Below are 23,063 nucleotides of genomic sequence, written 5' to 3'. Positions count from 1 at the left end.
GTCCGAAGGAGGGATCGAGAAATACTGACTTCGATATCTCGACATTGGTGTTAGTGCCCGATCGCACGAGGCTACTTCAAAAGCATGGGGCTTATAGAGGAGACTGGTGGAGCACTCTGGTGGCTCGGAAGAGAAATACGTGAGTGTGTTGGCTTCAGGAATCGCTATAGGGCAGTGGCGTTTAGCTGGCACTCAAACACCCAGGGGAAATAACTTACGAATCCGCCACTAGAGGTCAGAGGCGGAACATTCGAACATGTGTCCAGACCTTGGGACAGGGCGTCGTTGGCCGGGGTTAAGGACCGGTCAATGCTCTGGGCAGTGTTCCCAGGAAATGATGGAGAAGGGGTAGGTGGAAATTTGCAGGGGCAGTGGGAAATGTGCTCTACTGAGCGTGGGGACGTGCCGGGGCATAAGGGCAACTGAGTCCGGAGCATGACTGCAAATGCTCGCCTAAGGTGGGGTCTTAGATAGCTCTGATAGCTTGCAGGGCATGGCAGTTCTTGTCATGGCTGCAGGGAGAATTACAGGCGACAGGCGTGATCCAAAGCGGGGAGAAGATGAGGAAAGGTGCTATATTCGCAAATGATAGGCAAATTCTAAGATACGGCACTGGGAACGACTCGAGGAACTAGCCGAATAAAAATTAAGTAGGTGTATACAGTGGGCTTTTAGTAATAAAATTCCTGCTAAAATTATGGTTCAAAATTCAAATTTAAAATTGTGCCGAAAATCATTATTCACTGCACAGCTTCTAGCTTGATGTCTGATGAACCAGTTTGCAACTTTGAGGTTCACGTTATATGTGAAGAAACCTGGAGTTTCTAAAAAAAACTTATTTTAGGCATTTTCACTCTACTGCAAACACAGTTTCAAAATAAAATCCGGAAACTGAACCACTCGCCTGCCCTCAGCGTGTTCTTAAGTAGGATTTTCATAAACAGACACCACTCGGATATCCTGGACAGTTTATAAATCACGTGGTTTCTTTTTCTGAATCTATGCACACATAGTGTGCCCTGGTAGGTAGGGGCCTTTAAGTTCTCTAGTGTTACTGGTTGGATAGGTCAAGTCAATCGAGCGATTATGTGGTACAGAAAAGCCATGGAGCACTCTCATGGAACCCCTGAGAGTGATATATTTTTATTTCAAATTTAAGACAAATATCATGTTTATCAAACTATTGTGGTGCTGTTTTATTCTGTGAGGAGTACATTAGTACCTGGGCTGGCTCTACAGACTGTGCAGTTGGGCTGAACTGCGACAGTGCGGGAAAATTCTAGTTTATTTTTAGTTGAGCTATTGGCCGGCTTGAATTCGTAACATTGATAGTACGTTTGGTACATTGACACACGGGCTCATGCCATTGAAAATAAAGGTGTTTACGATTGTAACAAGGAGTCTTCAAAAATAATTCTGATAGAATATAATTCAGTATTTATGAAGTGATGGTGGATTTTTTTTTTTAACAGATAAAAGGTATGCGCTATGCAAGCACCAAACACTGGGCATGATTGCATAGCAAATACAAGAAATATATTACAAAAATTTTAACCATCACACAGAAAGGTGAGGGATTTGAGAATTTGGTCCGGATTAAAATTATTTAACTACAACTTCATTTTTGGAACTAAAAATATTAATTATAGCTATACTTCCAAGGTTTTTAGCACACATAATTTGCATAATGGGAGAAGGATGCATGTGTGTTACCAAGAAAATATTCAATTGTTTAAAAGTGTACATGCAACTATGTAAGTGTGTAACTGTACTCTGCTTTCTTATTTGTTGGCTTTTGTCTTCTTTAAAAGCACCTTTAGTGAAGGTAGCAACTTCATAGTTGTACAAGACGCCACTTGGTGGCTTTCCTGCAGTAACCTACATAAATAAAGTAATTTACGTTAAGCCAGCTTAATCCAATTTGATTCAGTTCTGTTAATTAGGTGCGCACAAGGCTATGTAAAAAAATCTCTTACACTTCAATCAGTAACATATTTAGTTAGTTGGAAGTGAGAAACGTGACGGACGTTACTTAAGTCAGTGTGTTTTCTCAATGGATTTCCGTTCAGTCGCATGCCATTCCATACTCGCCTCATCTCATCGTTCAACTTCTCAGTGTGTGGCAGAGATGTCACATCCTTCTCTCATATAGAGAGCCATCAGCTTCAATCCAAAGCCAATCCTGAAGGGGTCGACCAATTTTATGGTTTTAATGTTTTTTTTTTATATAAATTATATTCATAAAAAATAGTATTTTTTTTTTGACAAATAATACCTTCATTAATATTTCTTAATACTAACTTCACCATTTTGATTAATACATGATCCATTTTCACAATAAAAGAATTCCTAATAAGTATGACATGGGCTTAACTATTCAGATGAAATATAAATCTGCAAGTATTGTGTGTTTGGAAATAATGCAGACACCATATATGTAAAAAAAAAAAAAAAAAAAAGTAGCAGATCTGATAAGCAATGTAGCTCAAAGAAAAAAATTAAATTTTCCAGTCTGTTTAAATTATACAATTTGGTACAAACTTCATAGTAACAAAATTACATTCATTCATTGCCTTTAATACATTTAATTTTTTTATTTCAGTTAAGTTTGGCTAATATCCTGATTAATTTCATGATTTTAGTTGAGTGTCAGTGTTTTATCATGCATTAAGTTGCATTTCTGTTATATGGCGAACTGACATGCTTTTCAGTTTTATAACGCATTCACCATATAATCTTGTCCCTACCAATATAGGATGGCTGTAGCCTTACGCTTACGCTTACGCTTACGCTTAAGCCAGACTGTTTGATAGCGGTCAGGGTTTTCGGCTGCTGGTTCAAAGGTCACAGGTTGGATTACTGGTAAGATTAGGAATTTTTATTGTGTGGTAGTTTTACTTCCCTGGGTGTTGTGTTTTTCCTTCAGAACCATACTGCGCTTACCACCACCACCACCACCACCACCACCACCACCACCACCACCACCACCACCACGCTGTTACCTGGGGACTCTGTGGGCTTTTGCAACAAGGACACACAACCTTTTTCAGCTCAAATTGGCTACAGGTAAGTAATCAGGATGTCTAGACACTAATTTCAGGACTTTTTCATAAAATTTTGACAAGTTTTTTTTTTATACAATGGTGATTTTAAATCTACATACTCAGGATGGATAAAGCAAATCCTCAAAAACCATAAAATCATTAGTATTCAAAAAATTCAAGATTCAAAGAGGAAAAAGTATTTTTTTTTTTATTTCAACACTGATAATCTCTGAAGATATTAGGTCTTTTTTCTTCTTCATACATATCATTGTATTTTTAATTGTAATTATATAAATAAAACTACAATTCTGGAAACTTAGTTTATGAAACAACCAATTCAAGGGTAGAATGTTTGAACACCGCCATAGTTGATAGTATATTGTTTTTGACAAGCATGAGCAAATGCAATATGAATTTTTATACAATTCGCAGGAACGTAACTTAAGAAACTAAAACATTTTCGGAGGTAATTTCCACGTGACCATAATCTAAAATGAGCTGTCAGAAAACAAAATGTATGTTAGTAAAGGCTGCTCGAAATTAAAGTTTCTTGACTTCAAACACTATTGCTGCTAATTCAGGTACTTTTTCGTGCCTTTCGTAACCAGTCCTTCAGTATCCTTAGTATTTTTGTGATTTTAGTGACCTGTAGACACGCCTGTGCGAATAATAGTTTTCTGATGCGAAGCAAATATCAAATTAAATGTTTAAAATATTTGTGAAGTTGAATTGAATTGAATTGAATTAAATTGAATTGTGAATACTATTATTCTCGGTGAAGCTGTGTTACACTTATTTGACAAAATACAGAATTAAATTTTAAAAAATATTTAATGTATATAATGTTTGAACTAATTAAGTGATTAGCCAATTGGGCCCTATAATAACATCTTTCAGTAAAAATCATAAAATAGCCATGCATAATATTAATATTGAGTATCCATAAAAGAAAATGGTGTGTCTTTTGTTCAACTTTATTCAAGCACGCACACGCGCAAACGCGCACACGCACACACACACAGAGAAATAAAATTTAAAATATGTTCATACGTGAATCTTAAGTTTTTAATTTTTTTTGTCACAAACAAAGCTTCAAATAAAATGAATAGCAAATTTCCTGGCAAAGTAAAATTGAGTATTAAGAAGAGCTTCGAATGATTCACTTAGTCGAAGCTACGCACAGGCCTACTGGTAATGCTGTGTATCAAATTAATGAACTTATTTACGTACTCAGCTCACCCTAGTGCGGGGAAGTGTTAACTTCGTGCAATGGTCTGGGATCCTGTGTCCACACAGCCAGGCAGGCCTGGGGAGTTCAGTTCTTTCTCCCACGTGACGGACTTTTAAATTTTCAAGCTTACGTATGTTGGTTAACTCCTTAAAGCCAAAAGTAATGCCATGTGGCCGGCCGGTGATATGTAAACATCCAACCTCGGTAAAAATTGAATTTGTGTGTGATCATTTTTGCAAATAAACTTTAAATGTTGTGCCAGCCAAGTTTTGAATTATAAGTAGAATTCTTCAAAAATAATGTTGAGCATAATCTATAAACGCAAATTGTGTTTTCAACTACATTTCTTGACCCACCACTAGAATTCACTGCCAGAGCAGCTACGTCAACAAAATAATTCTTTGAAATGTATAACTATATAATGAAACAGCTCTGACAAAAGCAAAAAAGACTTTAAAAACACTAAAACCCCGGCTTTGAATCTGATTTTTGACAATAAATTTTATTAATGAACAGTTGATAAATACTATATTTTCCCTTTGGCTTTGTGAACTTTGGTTTGTGCCATCCACCACAGATAGCAGCACCATGGTTACACATTTTTGTAAGCAGTACAGTGAAGACATGGAGATAGGGCACACACTCATGAAAAATGCTTTTGAAGATGAAATTCATCATAACCTTTAATAACAAAAATACAAAAATAAATACACGTATTTCCAGTGTTGAATCATCAACTAATAAGGAACAAATGTCAATTCACATAGGTATAGCATACAACACAAACAAATCCTTTGTGGCGCTCACAAAAATGCTCCCCAACCTATGTACATCTGACACAAATTGTCTATGCTGGTTGCTTCTTGGATCAAGTTGTTCACTTGGCCTTCGACAGACAACAGAGATAAAGTGAAGCTTTTGTTCTTGCTCTTCACTCTGCCTTGGATTCGGAGCTCAATATTTTGAATGTGTTTGACAGCCTGGGGGGAAAAAAAGAACGGAATTACACATTACTACTATCTAATCTATAATTATGGGTCACAGTAACACCCACAAGCGAATAAAATCCAGATTTGACCCTATCGATATTTGACCCCCGATCGCCTCGCTGGTCGGCGATTATCTGACCACTCGATCACTACAGCTCCAAAGCTCATTGCAATATAGCCTACTTTATCAACTTTTAAAATATTTTTAGTATATTTCCCGGCTACACATAGCATAGACAGATATCAATTAAATCTATTTATATTACTAGGCCTTACGAAGCTGCAGTTAACAATACTAACTTAGGTAAAAAAACATAGGGTTTCGTACACAGAGAATGAACACACATTAATAGTTCCAGTGCCTCCCTTTCTAACAGGTGAAGCATCAAACACACAAAAAACACTCTAGACCAACTTGGCTTCTTTAAAATGCAGCGCTACATGCGGCAGACACTAATTCCACACTGTGCTTGACTCCTTTGTCACAATGCAAACTACAAAAAAAAAAGTTTACAACCAACCTTAAACGAGATAATAAATTTTTCTTAAACATTACGTTTTGTATGCCCCCCCCCCCCCCCCCCACCACCCTCAAATCGAAATCTCATGCTACCCTAAAACCAAATAGAATATCCAAACAAACAAGTTCTTCAAAACATACCAGGTGACCACTTGGGTGGACTTTGCAAGCGAAAACATTTAAAACATATTAAGCGAGTAAGTTATTCACATTCAGCCACCCTTAAAAATGACTAGCCACTGGGGTATTGTTTTTCCGTCTTCGAGGTCAGAAAGTGCGAAAATGCTGAGGGTGACTTGACAAGGGCATCAAGATAACTGGCCACTTACGAACTAGGTGGCGTGCCTCTACTAAACTTGAACCAATTGTTTTATAGCATAGAAATAAATATAAAAAAATGCACTGCAGACACACAGAGGTTTCTACAAACATGAAAATAAATTGTGGCATGCCAGCCCAAACATTTCCAATCCCAACAGGGGTTTAAACAACTTGCTGTCTTAAATTATTTGTTTTAGCACGCAGCAGCGGACAGTGATAAGAAATCTCCCACAGGACTTGAATAATCTCAGATGTTGGAAGGAAAATATGGTCAATTATATGCATTTTTATTGATTTCCGAACGTATTTAACATTACAGGTTTACTCCTCTGCTAACCGCTAAGTAAATGAGTTAAGCGGTTTGTTGTCAAAGCATCCTTGCACTTACTCTACCCCCCCCCCCCCCATCCCTTCCCAAAAATCTTACCATACCAGACACAGTAGTTCATTGTGGTTCTACCAGGGGAGCCATACTGACTCCTTCCACGAGATACACAGCACTGTTTGTTATTAATTTCAAAACAAAGAAATATGTCACAAATAACAAAATAATAATTGCTGTTCCGATACCTGTTCGTTGGTGAACTCATAGTGCCCCTTGCGGCTCATGTTGCCCAAAGTGGCGGTGGGGTCGTAGACAAATGGTCTCAAGACAGACATGAGCGCGTTCTGCTGGTTCCTGATCATCCTCAGCGTTATCTCGCAGGTTCTTCGGAACGTGCCCTCCACGCCCATGGGGCCCATGGCGACCACCATGTTGTGGGTCAGCCTGAAAGGCACGCGCTCTGGCCAGTCAAACGTCTCGCCCTGAAACCCACACACATTCAGATTAATTAATTTAAAAATTTAATAAATATTAGTAAGAAAAAAATTATGAAATATTTATACCTTTTTTTGTGCCAAATGCAACACCAGATATTTCTAGTTAGTACAAAAAAGATTGAATCCGTTGGTAGTATCAAAGCTACCAAAATTAACAAGGAGAGGTTGGCAAATCATTACCAATTTCGTCCGGACTCAAAGTACATGAAGAACTAAACTAAAAATGAAAGTGACACAAATGAGAATACCAGATGGCTGTGTGTGGTGTAACTGTGTGTGGTGTAGTGTAAGTGTCTGTGAATGGTGTAGGTAGGTGTGGGTGTGTAGTGTAGAGGGGTGGGTGTGTAGTGTAGAGGTATGGGTGAGTGGTGAAGGTGGGTGTGGGGTGTAGATGGTGTGGGGTGTAAAGGGTGTAGGTGTGGGGTATAGAGGGTCTTACTTTGGGTGTTGGTGGTGTGGGTGTGGGGTGAAGGTGGTGTGGGTGTGGGGTGTAGAGGGTGTGGGTGGTGTAGGTTGGTGTGGGGTGAAGGTAGGATGTGGGGTGAAAGTGGGTGTGTGGAGTAGGTGGGTGTGAGGTGTAAGTGGGTGTGGGGTGTAAGTGGGTGTGGGGTAAAGGTGGGTGTAGGGATGGGTAAATGTCCAAAATTTTATCTATCTGAAATTTTCCTGGAAATTTTCATGGAAACTTTCCAAAAACCGAAAAACATAGGAAATTTTAGGAAACTTTGATGTTGGTTTATAAATAACCATTTCAGAGAATTAGACATGTGACTGTCTCTACTGTATGAAATTTTCATATTGTAAAATACAATATTCATAGTTGCAGTATTAAGAGGACATTAAAATATCTTTCGTTAGCGATGTAGAATTTACTGTGGGTGCTGTTCTAAATTAATTTCAACATTTAGGTGGAATTATTCTTTTTACAAATACAGTTCACAAATTCATTGCAAGTAGGCCTAATCAGTTTTTAAATCTGAAAATTATTTAATCAGCTGCTTTCAACATAACAAAAAGCTAATGTAGTGGAAGAAAAATTAAGGTAAAGAATACTTAACTGCAGATTTAAAAGAAATGATTCCTTCTGAAAAAACAATTACCTGGTCAATAACAGTTAAAATATTTGACTACATAGATTTGAAAATATTAACACTATATTATTACAATTTATCAACTGATTGGAAATAAAGACAAATAAGTTGTAACAAATAGAACACTAAAAAAAATATTGATCAACAATTAGTTGCATTCATAATAAGAAATCATACATACGTTACAGTTTTAACTGAATTGGAAACAAACATGTCCTTATTTAAGTCATATTGGGTCTTAGAAACCAATGAAATCATCATTGTCCTCATAACTGAAATCACTGTTTTCTTCCTCTTCTGTTTCATTGTTAGAACAAGATGCACTGTCTTCTTTTAAAACACACTGTGGTAGTTTTTTATTCTGCTATACTTTCTCACATTTGTCTTCCACAATGACAGTAATAGAATCTTTCCTTTCCAATTTTTCAATGTCCTCCAGGATGTGGTGACACAATTTCCAGTTGTGGGCAATGAATGATATTTTACCTGCTCTTTCAGTGGTCAAGCGGTTTCTTAGTTTTGTATGTATACTACCATGTGTACTGAAAGACCTCTCTGTAGCAGCAGAGGTTACTGGCATACCTAAGATTCTGTTTGCTGCTTTTGACAGCTGTGTATGACCACACAGACCTTTCCACCAAGTACAGGGTTCAATTTTACCTTTTTCAAGCGTCATCCAAAGAAATTCTTTGGCCCACATACCTTCTCTACTTTGGTACTCTGTTAAAACTATACCTTATTCAATGTGTTCCATTTCGGTTGAAATTTTGCATATATACTCAACAGCACTCAACTGTTACAGCTAAAAAAAATTCAATGTTTCCCAATGTTTCCACTTTTTTCCAAAGTTTCCATGAGGTCTGTAAATTTTCCATTTTTGAAAGTTTTCGGCAGGAAATTTCTGACTGGAAACTTTCCACTACCCATCACTAGGTGGGTGTGGGGTGAAGGTGGGTGTGGGGTGAAGGTAGGTGTGGGGTGTAGAGGGTGTGGGTGGTGTAAGTTGATGTGGGGTGAAGGTGGGTGTGGGGTGAAAGTGGGTGTGTGGTGTAGGTGGGTGTGGGGTGATGGTGGGTGAGGGGTGTAGAGGGTGTGGGTGTGGGGTGAGGGGTTTTGAAGGTGTGGGTGTTGAGGGTGTGGGTGTTGGGTGTAGAGGGTGTGGGTGTTGAGGGTTTGGGTGTTGGGTGTAGAGGGTGCGGGTGTTGGGTGTAGAGGGTGAGGGTGTGGGTGTTGGGTGTAGAGGGTGAGGGTGTGGGTATTGGGTGTATAGGGTGTGGGTGTTGGGTGTAGAGGGTGAGGGTGTGTGGTGTTGAGGGTGTGGGGTGAAGGTGTAGAGGGTGAGGGTGTGGGGTGTAGAGGGTGTGGGTGTTGGGTGTAGAGGGTGTGGGTGTTGGGTGTAGAGGGTGTGGGTGTTGGGTGTAGAGGGTGAGGGTGTGGGTGTTGGGTGTAGAGGGTGAGGGTGTGGGTGTTGGGTGTAGAGGGTGAGGGTGTGGGTGTTGGTTGTAGAGGGTGAGGGTGTGGGTGTTGGGTGTAGAGGGTGAGGGTGTGGGTGTTGGGTGTAGAGGGTGAGGGTGTGGGTGTTGGGTGTAGAGGGTGAGGGTGTTGGGTGTTGGGTGTTGGGTGTAGAGGGTGAGGGTGTGGGTGTTGGGTGTAGAGGGTGAGGGTGTGGGTGTTGGGTGTAGAGGGTGAGGGTGTGGGTGTTGGGTGTAGAGGGTGAGGGTGTGGGTGTTGGGTGTAGAGGGTGAGGGTGTGGGTGTTGGGTGTAGAGGGTGAGGGTGTGGGTGTTGGGTGTAGAGGGTGAGGGTGTGGGTGTTGGGTGTAGAGGGTGAGGGTGTGGGTGTTGGGTGTAGAGGGTGAGGGTGTGGGTGTTGGGTGTAGAGGGTGTGGGTGTTGGGTGTAGAGGGTGTGGGTGTTGGGTGTAGAGGGTGAGGGTGTTGGGTGTAGAGGGTGTGGGTGTTGAGGGTTTGGGTGTTGAGTGTAGAGGGTGTGGGTGTTGGGTGTAGAGGGTGAGGGTGTGGGTGTTGGGTGTATAGGGTGTGGGTGTTGGGTGTAGAGGGTGAGGGTGTGTGGTGTTGAGGGTGTGGGGTGAAGGTGTAGAGGGTGTGGGGTGAAGGTGTAGAGGGTGAGGATGTGGGGTGTAGAGGGTGTGGGTGTTGGGTGTAGAGGGTGTGGGTGTTGGGTGTAGAGGGTGTGGGTGTTGGGTGTAGAGGGTGTGGGTGTTGGGTGTAGAGGGTGTGGGTGTTGGGTGTAGAGGGTGTGGGTGTTGGGTGTAGAGGGTGAGGGTGTTGGGTGTAGAGGGTGAGGGTGTTGGGTGTAGAGGGTGAGGGTGTTGGGTGTAGAGGGTGAGGGTGTTGGGTGTAGAGGGTGAGGGTGTTGGGTGTAGAGGGTGAGGGTGTTGGGTGTAGAGGGTGAGGGTGTTGGGTGCAGAGGGTGAGGGTATGGGTGTTGGGTGTAGAGGGTGAGGGTGAGGGTGTGGGTGTTGGTGTTGGGTGTAGAGGGTGAGGGTGAGGGTGAGGGTGTGGGTGTTGGGTGTAGAGGGTGAGGGTGTGGGTGTTGGGTGTAGAGGGTGAGGGTGAGGGTGAGGGTGAGGGTGTGGGTGTTGGGTGTAGAGGGTGAGGGTGTGGGTGTTGGGTGTAGAGGGTGTGGGTGTTGGGTGTAAAGGGTGTGGGTGTTGGGTGTAGAGGGTGTGGGTGTTGGGTGTTGGGTGTAGAGGGTGTGTGTGTTGGGTGTAGAGGGTGTGGGTGTTGGGTGTAAAGGGTGAGGGTGTGGGTGTTGGGTGTATAGGGTGTGGGTGTTGGGTGTATAGGGTGTGGGTGTTGGGTGTAGAGGGTGAGGGTGTGGGGTGTTGAGGGTGTGGGGTGTTGAGGGTGTGGGGTGTTGAGGGTGTGGGGTGAAGGTGTAGAGGGTGAGGGTGTGGGGTGTAGAGGTTGAGGGTGAGGGTGTGGGTGTGGGTGTGGGTTTGGGGTGAAGGGTGAAGGGTGAAGATGGGAGTAGGGTGGAGGTGGGTGTGGGTGAGAGATGAAGGTGGGTGTGGGTGTGGGGTGAAGGTAGGTGTGGGGTGTAGAGGGTGTGGGGTGTAGGTGGGTGTGGGTGTGGGGTGGGTGTGGGGTTTAGAGGGTGTGTGGTGTAGGTGGGTGAATGCTGTAGTTGGGTGTCATGTAGGTGAGTGTTTGGTGTAGAGGGTGTGGGTGTGGGGTGAAGGTGGGTTTGGGTGAAGGTGGGTGTGGGGTGTAGAGGGTGTGGGTGTGGGGTGTAGAAGTTGTGGGTGTGGAGGTGGGTGTGGGTGTAGAGGGTGTGAGTGTGGGGTGTAGAGGGTGTGAGTGTGGGGTGTAGAGGGTGTGAGTGTGGGGTGTAGAGGTTGTGAGTGTGGGGTGTAGAGGGTGTGAGTGTGGGGTGTAGAGGGTGTGTGTGTGTGGGGTGAAGGTGGGTGTGAGGTGAAGGTGGTAGTTGAATGAACATGGGTGTAGGTGGGTGTGGTGTGAAGAGACTGTTGGTGTGGGGTGAAGGTGTATGTCGGTGTGTGGTGTAGGTTGGAGTGTGGGGTGTAGAGGGTCTGGGTGTGGGGTGTAGAGGGTCTGGGTGTGGGGTGTAGAGGGTCTGGGTGTGGGGTGTAGAGGGTCTGGGTGTGGGGTGTAGAGGGTCTGTGTGTGGGGTGTAGAGGGTCTGGGTGTGGGGTGTAGAGGGTCTGGGTGTGGGGTGTAGAGGGTCTGGGTGTGGGGTGTAGAGGGTCTGGGTGTGGGGTGTAGAGGGTCTGGGTGTGGGGTGTAGAGGGTCTGGGTGTGGGGTGTAGAGGGTCTGTGTGTGGGGTGTAGAGGGTCTGGGTGTGGGGTGTAGAGGGTATGTGTGTGGGGTGTAGAGGGTCTGTGTGTGGGGTGTAGAGGGTCTGGGTGTGGGGTGTAGAGGGTCTGGGTGTGGGGTGTAGAGGGTCTGTGTGTGGGGTGTAGAGGGTCTGGGTGTGGGGTGTAGAGGGTCTGGGTGTGGGGTGTAGAGGGTCTGGGTGTGGGGTGTAGAGGGTCTGGGTGTGGGGTGTAGAGGGTCTGGGTGTGGGGTGTAGAGGGTCTGGGTGTGGGGTGTAGAGGGTCTGGGTGTAGGGTGTAGAGGGTATGTGTGTGGGGTGTAGAGGGTATGTGTGTGGGGTGTAGAGGGTCTGTGTGTGGGGTGTAGAGGGTCTGGGTGTGGGGTGTAGAGGGTCTGGGTGTGGGGTGTAGAGGGTCTGGGTGTGGGGTGTAGAGGGTCTGGGTGTGGGGTGTAGAGGGTCTGGGTGTGGGGTGTAGAGGGTCTGGGTGTGGGGTGTAGAGGGTCTGGGTGTGGGGTGTAGAGGGTATGTGTGTGGGGTGTAGAGGGTATGTGTGTGGGGTGTAGAGGGTCTGTGTGTGGGGTGTAGAGGGTCTGGGTGTGGGGTGTAGAGGGTCTGGGTGTGGGGTGTAGAGGGTCTGTGTGTGGGGTGTAGAGGGTCTGTGTGTGGGGTGTAGAGGGTCTGGGTGTGGGGTGTAGAGGGTCTGGGTGTGGGGTGTAGAGGGTATGTGTGTGGGGTGTAGAGGGTATGTGTGTGGGGTGTAGAGGGTCTGTGTGTGGGGTGTAGAGGGTCTGGGTGTGGGGTGTAGAGGGTCTGGGTGTGGGGTGTAGAGGGTCTGTGTGTGGGGTGTAGAGGGTCTGGGTGTGGGGTGTAGAGGGTCTGGGTGTGGGGTGTAGAGGGTCTGGGTGTGGGGTGTAGAGGGTCTGGGTGTGGGGTGTAGAGGGTCTGGGTGTGGGGTGTAGAGGGTCTGGGTGTGGGGTGTAGAGGGTCTGGGTGTAGGGTGTAGAGGGTATGTGTGTGGGGTGTAGAGGGTATGTGTGTGGGGTGTAGAGGGTCTGTGTGTGGGGTGTAGAGGGTCTGGGTGTGGGGTGTAGAGGGTCTGGGTGTGGGGTGTAGAGGGTCTGGGTGTGGGGTGTAGAGGGTCTGGGTGTGGGGTGTAGAGGGTCTGGGTGTGGGGTGTAGAGGGTCTGGGTGTGGGGTGTAGAGGGTCTGGGTGTGGGGTGTAGAGGGTCTGTGTGTGGGGTGTAGAGGGTCTGGGTGTGGGGTGTAGAGGGTCTGGGTGTGGGGTGTAGAGGGTCTGTGTGTGGGGTGTAGAGGGTCTGGGTGTGGGGTGTAGAGGGTCTGTGTGTGGGGTGTAGAGGGTCTGTGTGTGGGGTGTAGAGGGTCTGTGTGTGGGGTGTAGAGGGTCTGGGTGTGGGGTGTAGTAGGGTGCAGGTGTGGGGTGTAGTAGGGTGTGGGTGTGGGGTGATTGTGGGTGCGGGTGTGGTTTGAAGGTGGGTGTGGTGTGTAGGTGGGTGTGAGGTGAAGGCGGGTGTGAGGTGAAGGCGGGTGTGTGGTGTAGAGGGTGTGGGTTATAGAGGGCCTAGCTGTGGGGTGTTGGTGGGTTTGGGTGAAGGTGGTGTGGTTGTGGGGTTAAGGTGGTTGTGGGGTGAAGTGGGGTGTGGGGTGAAGTGGGGTGTGGGGTGTAGTGGTATGTGGGGTGTAGAGGGTATGGTTGTGTGGTATTTTTGGGTGGTCGTGGTAGGTGGGTGTTTGTTATAGGTATGTGTGTGGGTGTGTAAGTGTATGGTCAAGGTCAAGGTTTGTGTGATGAAGGTATACACACTATACACACAGACCCATCATACACACTAATACTCACCAGCACTCCACACACACATACACACCTATGCCACACACACATACAGCTACCTACACACTCACACACTTCCAACCATCTTCACCCGCCACACAGACACACACACCCACCTGCTCCAAATACACCCACTCACACCTACATCATATATACACAGACACCTACATCAAATACACATACACACACCTACATCACACACACTCCATCCCACCTACACAACACCCACCTGATATATTATACACCTACATCACACACAACCTCCCACCTACACCACACCTACACCACATTCACCAACTACACACCCCCTAATACACCACTAACGCACCTACACTACACACATGCCTATACCACACACACACAACCACAAACACATGCACCTGCATTTCTTACACCCACTACACCCACACAAACCCAATAACACCACATACACACATCTACACTACATACACACATATACACCATCTACACCACACTAACAAATTTAACTACATCACACACACTTACTAAACACACACACACACCTACACAACACACACATAAGCCACACACCTTGACCACACACACAACACCTCCAAATAAACACCTTCACCTTCCCACACAAACCTACACCACACAAATAATCACACCTACAACCCACCCATCCAAAACCCACCAACACTCCCACCACCTACACAAAACACACACCCACCTACACCACAAACCCACCTACACTACACCTTCCTACACCACACTTACCCACCCACTCACCTACCTCACACACAAACCCAACTATCTCACACACTCACAACGCAACCCACCTACCCCAAACACACATGCACTTACGTGTGGGTGTTGGTGGGTGTGTGGTGTAGGTGGGTGTGTAGTGTAGGTGTGTGTGTGTGTGTGTGTGTGTGGTGTAGGTGTAGGTGTGATACTTAGTTGAATGTGTGGATTAGTTGAATGTGTGGTGTACATTTTGTGTGGTGTTTGGGTGAAGGTGTGTGGAGACAGTGTGCGTGAGTGTGGTGTAGGTGTGTATGAGTGAGGTGTAAGTGTGTATGAGTGAAGTGTAGGTGTATATGAGTGAGGTGTAGGTATGTATGAGTGAGGTGTAGGTGTGTGTATTTGTGTGTGTGGGTGTAGGAGTGTGTATGTGTGTGTGGATTGTAGGTGTGTGGAGGTTTAGATGGGTTAGGGCTAGTGTGTGTGGTGTATGTAGGAGGGTGTGTGGTGTAGGGGGAGTATGTGGGCTGTCGGTGTGTGTGTGTTTGAAGGTGTTGGTGGAAGGGTGTGTGGTGTATTTTGAGGGTGTGTGTGGTGTGTGTGGTGTAGTTCCACACACACACACACCTACACCACATACACAACAACACCCACCAGCACTACACACACACCTGCCCACCTACACCACACACACACACCTGCCCACCTACACCACACACACAAACCTCCCACCTACACCACACACTTTCCTATACCACAGACTCACACACTTTCCTATACCACAGACACACACAACCACCTAAAACACAAAAACCTATACATATCCCTACACCACACACACCCACATACACCACACTCTCACCAACACAACATACACATCTAAACCCACACACCAGTGTGTGTGGGGTAGGTGTGTATATGCGGCAGATGTGTGTGTACAGGTGTGTGTGTGGTGTACGTATGTGAGTGTGTGCATTTGTGGTGTAGGTGTGTGTGGTTTAAGGTTGTGTGGTGTAGGTGGGTGTATGTGTTTGGTATATGTGGATTGCGTATGTGTTTGGAGTATTTAGTTGTGAATGTGTTTGGTATATGTGGGTGTCTGTGTGTGGTATATGTGGTTCTGTCTGTGTCTGTGTTTGGTATATATGGTTGTGTGTGTATTTGGTGTATGTGGATGTGTGTCTATTTGGTGTAGGTAGGTGTGTGTAGTGTAGGTGTGTGTGTGTGGTGTAGGTGTGTGTGTGTGTGGTGTAGGTGTGTGTGTGTGTGGTGTAGGTGTGTGTGTGTGTGGTGTAGGTGTGTGTGTGTGGTGTAGGTGTGTGTGTGTGTGTGGTGTAGGTGTGTGTGTGGTGTAGGTGTGTGTGTGTGTGGTGTTTGTGTGTGTGTGCATGTAAGCATGAGGTGTATGTCTGTGTGCATGAATGATATATGTGTGGTTTGTGTGTGTATAGCAGTATGTGTGTGTGGTTAAAGTAGGTGTTGTATAAGTGTGTAAGTATATAGGTGTGGAGTAAGTAGATGTGGTGTGGAGTAAGTAATGTGGTGTAGGTGTGTGGTTTAGGGGGGGGGGGGGGGGTGTTAGTGCTTGGTGTAGGTGTGGATGTGTGTGCATGGTGTATGTGTGTGTGCATGGTATGTGTGTGTGATATAGGTGTGTGAGAATATGTATGTGTAGGTGTGTGTATAGGTGTGTATTTGTGTTTAGGTTTGAGCAAAATTGTTTGTAGGTGTGTTAAGGTGTGAGTGAAATTTTTTTATGTTGTGTATTGGTTTGTGAAGGTTTTTTTTTTCATGCATGTATGTAGGTGTTTTTTCAGGTGTGTGTATAGGTGTGTGTAGGTGTGTGTTTGGTATGTCATTTTTTCTTTTGTTGTAGATGTTGTAGATGAGAATGTGTGTATCTTTGTGTAGGAAGGTCTGTATGTAGTAGAGTGTAGGTTGTTAGATATTTTAGTGTGTGTAGATGTTTGTGGTGGTGTGTGTAGGCGTGAGTGAGTTTTGTAGGAAAATGAGTAGGTTTATGTATGATTGAAGGTTTAGGTGTGTAGGTGAAAGAGTGTATGGTGTGTGTAGATGTGTGTTTGGTGTAGGTGTGTGTGTTGGTTTGTTTGTGTGTTGTTACCAGTTGTCTGGTAACTTTTTTATAGGTTTGCAATTTGAATTTTAATACATTTTAGTGTCTGCTTTTTATTACTTTTTAATAATTTTAGTAATGTTATGTTTTATTTCTGCTATTTTATAGTATTGTAAATTATTCTTTTTTGTAATTTTTAATTAGCTTTCAGTTATTTTTCTATTTTTTATTTGCGCTTGCTTGGGATGCTTGCTTAATATTACCCCTTTGGTTGTTTTAGAAACGGGCCAAATGCACCTGAAGTCGGACAAGAAACAAACGAAAATCGGCAGTGTGTGCTAAGGTGCGAACTATCGCCGGTCTGGTGACTTGTAATTTTACCGGCTACAAGAGAGAGGTCCGTGCTGCCTGCGGCGGATGATGTCGGCGAGGAACTCACACCAGGAGTTACGAGGGACATCTCTGGACGTTTGCGTCGTGAAGTAAAGATCATAAATAGATTAAGTAATTGGGAACGGAAAATGCTCAAATTTGGTAGGGCGGATGTTAGTTTGACAAAGCATGTGTTGCTTTGAATGGGACAGTTACGAGATTAACATTTGTAGATTGATTCTCAAATTTTGCTATGGACGTTTATGTTGCTAACGAACAGTTATGAATAAATTGTCTTGCAAACGGAAAGGAAAAAGACTGAGCGAAGATGAAGTATGTTTTCCACCATTACAACCGTAACAAACTGAGACAAAGTGGAAACAGTTAAATGAGAAGTGTGTTTATGTTAAAACTGTGTGAACAAACGATAAATTTCAAGTCCACGAATTACCGTAACTATTACTAATAATGCGTAATTGATCTCAGGGAAGGTTCATGAAAAAAATTGTTGTGCTAGTGTGCTTATAATTCAACTTGAAATTCATAATGAACAGAAAAGGCCATGTGAACTTTGATGAAGGTGTGCTTCATTTAAATTGCAGTATTTTAGATAGTGTTTTAGATTACCTTATTTATTATCTAGCCTGGCATTAAAAAAAGAAGTTTATTCCAACATGTATTTGTATTAAGCTAGATTAGCTTAAGTTTACTGTCCTATTATAAGGCATGTATTTTAGATGCAATAGTTTCATGTGTGTGTAGGTATAAAATATTTGTATATTTTTTATATTATTGTCATGAAGCAATCTTACTTTAAAAAAGGTTTAACACATGCATAATCAACTGTTTAATAAACAGCATAAAGTTAACTACATGTTTAACTGGTTTGTTTTGTTTTTTTATCTGTACCCAGTAGATGCTTTACTGTAAGATTTTGATGATAACATGTTGGATAAATTTCTGTAATCTCACATTATATGCTCAAAGGGGTGGGACTCAGACTTCGGGGAAGCAGTGAGGATAGTTCGTTTCGGGAAGGTGTGTGATAGACCCTCTTTGGTAGAGGTCGTGTGGGGAATTTTTGTAGGCCTTGACAGTGTAAGTAGTTCAAGGTGTGTGTAGAGATGGGTGCGAAATAGAAGTTTGTAGAGGTGGGTGCGTGTTTTGGCGTGTGTAGAAGTGTGTGTATAGGTGTTGTTAGAGGTACAAGTGTGTGGGGTGTGTAGAAGTATAATTTTGTGGTTGAGTGTAGATGTAGAGGCTGGTGTGCGTAGAGGTAGATGCAGGTGTGAATGTAGATGGGTACACCCTGTGTGTAGAGGGGTGTACAATTGTGTGTAGAGGGGTGTACAATAGCATGTAGAGATGTGCATGTATAGGGTGTGTGTGTGTGTGTGTGTGTAACCACAATACAGTAGTGTAAAATGCAGAGAACTATAAACATCAAAGTATTTTCTTAAACAAAAAAAATATTTAATTTTGATAATTTTAGTACTGATCAAACTAATTACTCAAATTAAAATAGGGAATCTTTAATAGGTATTTTTTTATCCTTATATAAGGTTAATTTTTACACATAAAAAGCACATACGTAATATGTTGCAGAAAACAAGTCCCAATTTCTGAATAAATTTTCTTGGTTTCTTAAATATTACATTCTTTTCATTTAATTATTTTTTTGAATGGGTACTACATTCTGTAGATATTAGTAAAGAACAATTTTAAAACTATTTTAAATATTGAATTGAAAATTAAATATTTTTTCTAATACTTGCAAACCCTTAAATGAAAACAGGGACATTTGCCATGCACGTCCAACATTTTTACTATCGCGCCACTTCACTCGAATGCTAGTACTCGCGACAAACCACGTACACAGACGGCGAAACCGCACTACCTTGTTGAAGAGGCAGTTGAAATCAACGTGAATGGCATCCCCCGTGGTGGAGTCGAGCAAGATGTTCTCCCCGTGCCGGTCCCCCAGGCCGACTATGTACCCCACCACCGACATCACTGCCGCTGTCCTGATGTACGCGGTTCGGGCGCAGAACCTGCAATCACAGGAAAAATTAAAGAAACTAAAAAAAATTCCAGTTTATGAAGGATTAGTCCCCTTGTGCTTCAATTTCTTACTAGTCACCCACCCCTCAAAGTAACACTAAGAAAAAACAGCACTATTAAAATACCATTTTTTCAAAAGAGATTATGTTTATCAAAATAATTAGTTTTCAACTTCTGCTAAAATTAATTCACAGCATGTATTAATTATACATCTAAAAACATTATCAAAAAAATAACCACAGGCTGCTTCGATTATATATAAAGTATAAGGTCTTGGGCACAAAAAACATTTATGAGCTACAAATTGATCATGTTATTAATATAGAAGCTCTATGGAACGTGTAAATACAATTAAATAAGCATAAATGTAATATTTTCTATTAGCAAGAAGGATTATTTAACCTGTAACCGTAATTCCTGACACTGTTGTTTACTATAAATGCACGACTCCACTTGAATCGCTAACCACATGACTTGCCACTAGCACATCCTGGTAGGCACGAGCTGAAAGTTTCAGGCATTTCTTGCCAGTTCTGCTTCTGAGTGGCGCGATGGCATAGTACAAATGTTGGCTAAACACACACGGGCATCAGAAATATTTTTGACGTGACAACGTCTAATAAATCGATGAACGCTGGCTGCACACACAAAAAATTGTCCCACTACGGATGTGTTTACGCATGCGTGGCATCTCTCTGGTATGTTGCGGACGGTACAGAGAACTCGGCCGGGGTTCGAGGTTATTGTTGTGCACCGCGCCACGGGAGTATATTCGCAAGGAAATGGCGTTCTTACAAGTACGTATTATTTTAATTACTAGTGTAAATCAGTATATTTAAACAGTGTTGTATGAGTATTGTTTTAGCTGTGTAACTTAATATTTATTGCTGGTATGATACTTTTCACGCTTTAGTTTGACATTGGTAATTATTTGTCATGAGTTATTATTTGATCAACTAAATCACACAATGTATTATAGTTATGAGCCCACGAGCATGTAAATATTTCAAGTCCAACAGAGAATATGCTAGTTAAAAGAAATTCAAACAAATATCGTGCGTGGAATATTATTATTTTATAACATCTAAAACAATTATTTTTTCAATTTGGTCTCGTGGCCGTGTGGTTAGCATGGATGACTTCCAATCCAAAGGTTATCGGTTCGAATCTTGGCAGCTGCGAATTTTTTTTGTACTTGTAAAAATAATCACGGCGCACGCAACATTTCAAAAGTAATAAACATATTTGAATTAATGAATGCAAATAAAAGTAAATTTATTAATTAAATTGTACATTTCATTTCACTCCTTTGTATCCATACAAAATAGTGATAATTCAATAAAATTGATTCAATTTCATTCATAAAAGTATTCAGAGGTAGATTTTTATCATACAAAAAGATAGAAAAATTTTGAAAAATTTCTTCCTCAAAGAATATAATATTTTTAATGCCTAAATAGTTTGGTTGCAAAAACCTATTACGGCTCAGTCTCAGGCCGAATATGATATTTCCTTTTCTTCTGGATCAATCATTACATCAATGCTTTGTTATGATGTTGTCATGTTAAACTATCGTCCGTAAACCGACTTTACAGACAACCAATTTTTTTTTTTAGTAATGTAATTTATTCTATCATTTTAATTGAGCTAAAAATATAGCCAATGAAGAAAGTGAATAGCTATTACAGAAAAGGTAAACTATGTTTTTAAGACTCAAATTATTTTCTTTGTTGCATTGGTGATTGACGTTACACAGTGTCGTTGCCATTGTGTGTGCACGGAAACTAAAAATTCATGTGGATGAAAAAATAGCACTACTTAGAATCAACGACCTTGTTGTTGTTACTATAATCATGCCGTAAGTTATTGGCGTCATTATTTTCAAACAACGTTACTTTAAGAGGTGGGTGAAATATCAATTTGAGCTACTTAGCCAAACTTTTAGCATGACAAAGCAAACCTTAATTATATTTATATCTTCCCAAAATATCATACATTGTGAGATATTTCTTAACAGGCTTCAGCCTTAAATCACTGTCACAAATTAACTATTTCACACTGGCAACTAAAACTGTCGAAATAATCATTGCAGTCCATGAACACAGAATTACAGCAAATACCAAAAGTTGGTATGTACTACACCTTGTCAAAACAGAAATGTGACCAAAAAATAAAAAATTCAAGCTGACCGGGCCTAATCCCCCACTTAACAAACACATTTTTTGGTATTCCTATGAAATACTAGTATTTACTTCTCACCCGGCATTAATTTCATGTTTGTGAGAAATTAAAGAAAATGGAATTTTGGAAAAAAAAAAATTCAAGCATCCTATATTGAACATTACGTAAATATGTTTATTTTTAGAAATACAAATAAAAAATAATTGTACTGAAGACATACATTACCCGTTAAAGTATAGGAACATTACAAAATTTGTACAAAACATCCCTGTTCTTAAACATTTGGTGCAATCTGTTGTAATACTTCTTTTCATTATTTTTATGAAATTTTTCTTTTTTTTCAAATTTAACTTATTGACATTAGGTATTTATTTTACTTATTCATACATTCCGTTGAGCCTTGATTTTGGTGCATACCAAAAGACTATGGAACATGTCATTTAAACATTTACAAGAAAATAGCTTTGAAAGATAAAATTTTTCAGAATTGTTTACATTTAATTTGTGAGATGCACACACACACACACACACACACACACATTTGCACACGTACACACACGCATGCATGCATGCACACACATGTATAACACACACACACAATTTTTGCACTACCTGGAGCCGGAAAAAAGATCATTTTGTACAAATTTCATAATGAACCTTAACATTTGACAGGTAATGTAGATAAGCTTAAATGGTAACTATAATGTTCTTGGACTTGAGAATCATCTTTGGTTGCTGCCATTTAATTATTTTTTTCATACTGGCTAGTGCCACGTATTTAATAAAACCACTCACCAGTTGTAGGGATCTGCGAAAGTTTGCCGAAACCACTCTTCAAGTATTGGAGGATGTTTGGGCAGAAGTTGTTCCAAATACACTTGGCGCTTTTTGGGCAGTGGATCGCTCACAGCTGCAAATGTCGAAACAAAAAGTAATAGCTCAATACTTTTCAACACTGTGTAATATACATTAAATATGATAAAGTACTCTCAAGAAGATAAAAAATGTTCTCCAAAGATAACAGAAGCAAACCAACTGACAACTGTACATGAATACCCCGACAAAGATTCTAGAACCAATGGATAAATGTGATGTAAGAGCTTACCACACATCATTTTCTTTAGCTCACGGCCAGAAACATGCTGGCCTTTTTCTTTCAGCAATTTCAACATAATTGGGCGAAGACCAATTAAATTGGGAACCCATTCTACAATGCCACATTCTTCATTCAGCGGAACCACACTCTAAAACATCCATAAAACTTAAGTCAGTACATTTATTCACAGTCCAAAGAAATGAAATAGAAATGTACACAAAACTATTATTATTTATTTATTTTTTTATGAATCTTTTATGTGTAACAAACTAATTAGTTAAAAAGATTATTATAAATATTTGGAAACAAAAATTAATTTTTCATGATTAATTGGTTCAAAACATTTTTGTGTGCACAATACAACAACACTTTACAGTAATAACCAACTTACGACTCTCAGTTTTGCCCAAAATCTCTGCAGAAAAATTAATTGGAGCAGAAAGAACTATCTACATAAATGTGTATGTGAAAATGTACACACATTATCTCTCAAATATTTAAATTAAAAATACAGTGAAATCTCATTACAACATACTTGAAAAATACCACCTTTGTGGTTTTTAATGAAGGTACTTTATACTGAACTTTTACTAAATGTAAACCATTTTGATGGAACCTAAAAATATACATTTTAAAGTGAGGTACTTTGTAATGAGGTTGCAATGTAATAATGTAATCAACAATTTTCATGTTGCGTGTGTTATAACAAAGATCTTACGTATGTGCGGATCTTCAAACCTCGCTGTCGAGACTCCGGGTCTTTGTGCAGGTACTTGTTGATAATGGAATGAAATTCCATGATTCGAAAATCCTTTCTCAAATCATCCTGAAAGAAACAGTACAGGTTTTCAACATATTATGACAGCCTTGTTCCTCTATTTGAAACAAAAAATGTGGCTTTTGATTAA

General features: G+C 41.9%; 1 protein-coding gene across 1 annotated transcript in view; it reads right to left on the bottom strand.

The window, feature by feature from the left end:
* Nucleotides 1-4,931: 4,931 nt before the first annotated feature.
* The window catches only part of LOC134538393 (serine/threonine-protein kinase ATR), a 130,528-nt gene continuing 112,396 nt past the window's right edge, over nt 4,932-23,063 (bottom strand). Inside the window, 6 exon segments of the mRNA XM_063379686.1 lie at nt 4,932-5,255; nt 6,676-6,912; nt 18,715-18,868; nt 21,855-21,969; nt 22,165-22,303; nt 22,874-22,981. Coding sequence (XP_063235756.1) covers nt 5,079-5,255; nt 6,676-6,912; nt 18,715-18,868; nt 21,855-21,969; nt 22,165-22,303; nt 22,874-22,981 — 930 coding nt within the window. The 3' untranslated portion in view covers nt 4,932-5,078.

Source organism: Bacillus rossius, chromosome 13 (genome assembly GCF_032445375.1).
Source record: "Bacillus rossius redtenbacheri isolate Brsri chromosome 13, Brsri_v3, whole genome shotgun sequence".
NCBI classification, from domain to species: domain Eukaryota; kingdom Metazoa; phylum Arthropoda; class Insecta; order Phasmatodea; family Bacillidae; genus Bacillus; species Bacillus rossius.
Note: the sequence above shows the minus strand (reverse complement) of the source record. Positions and strands in the feature narration are given on the sequence as shown.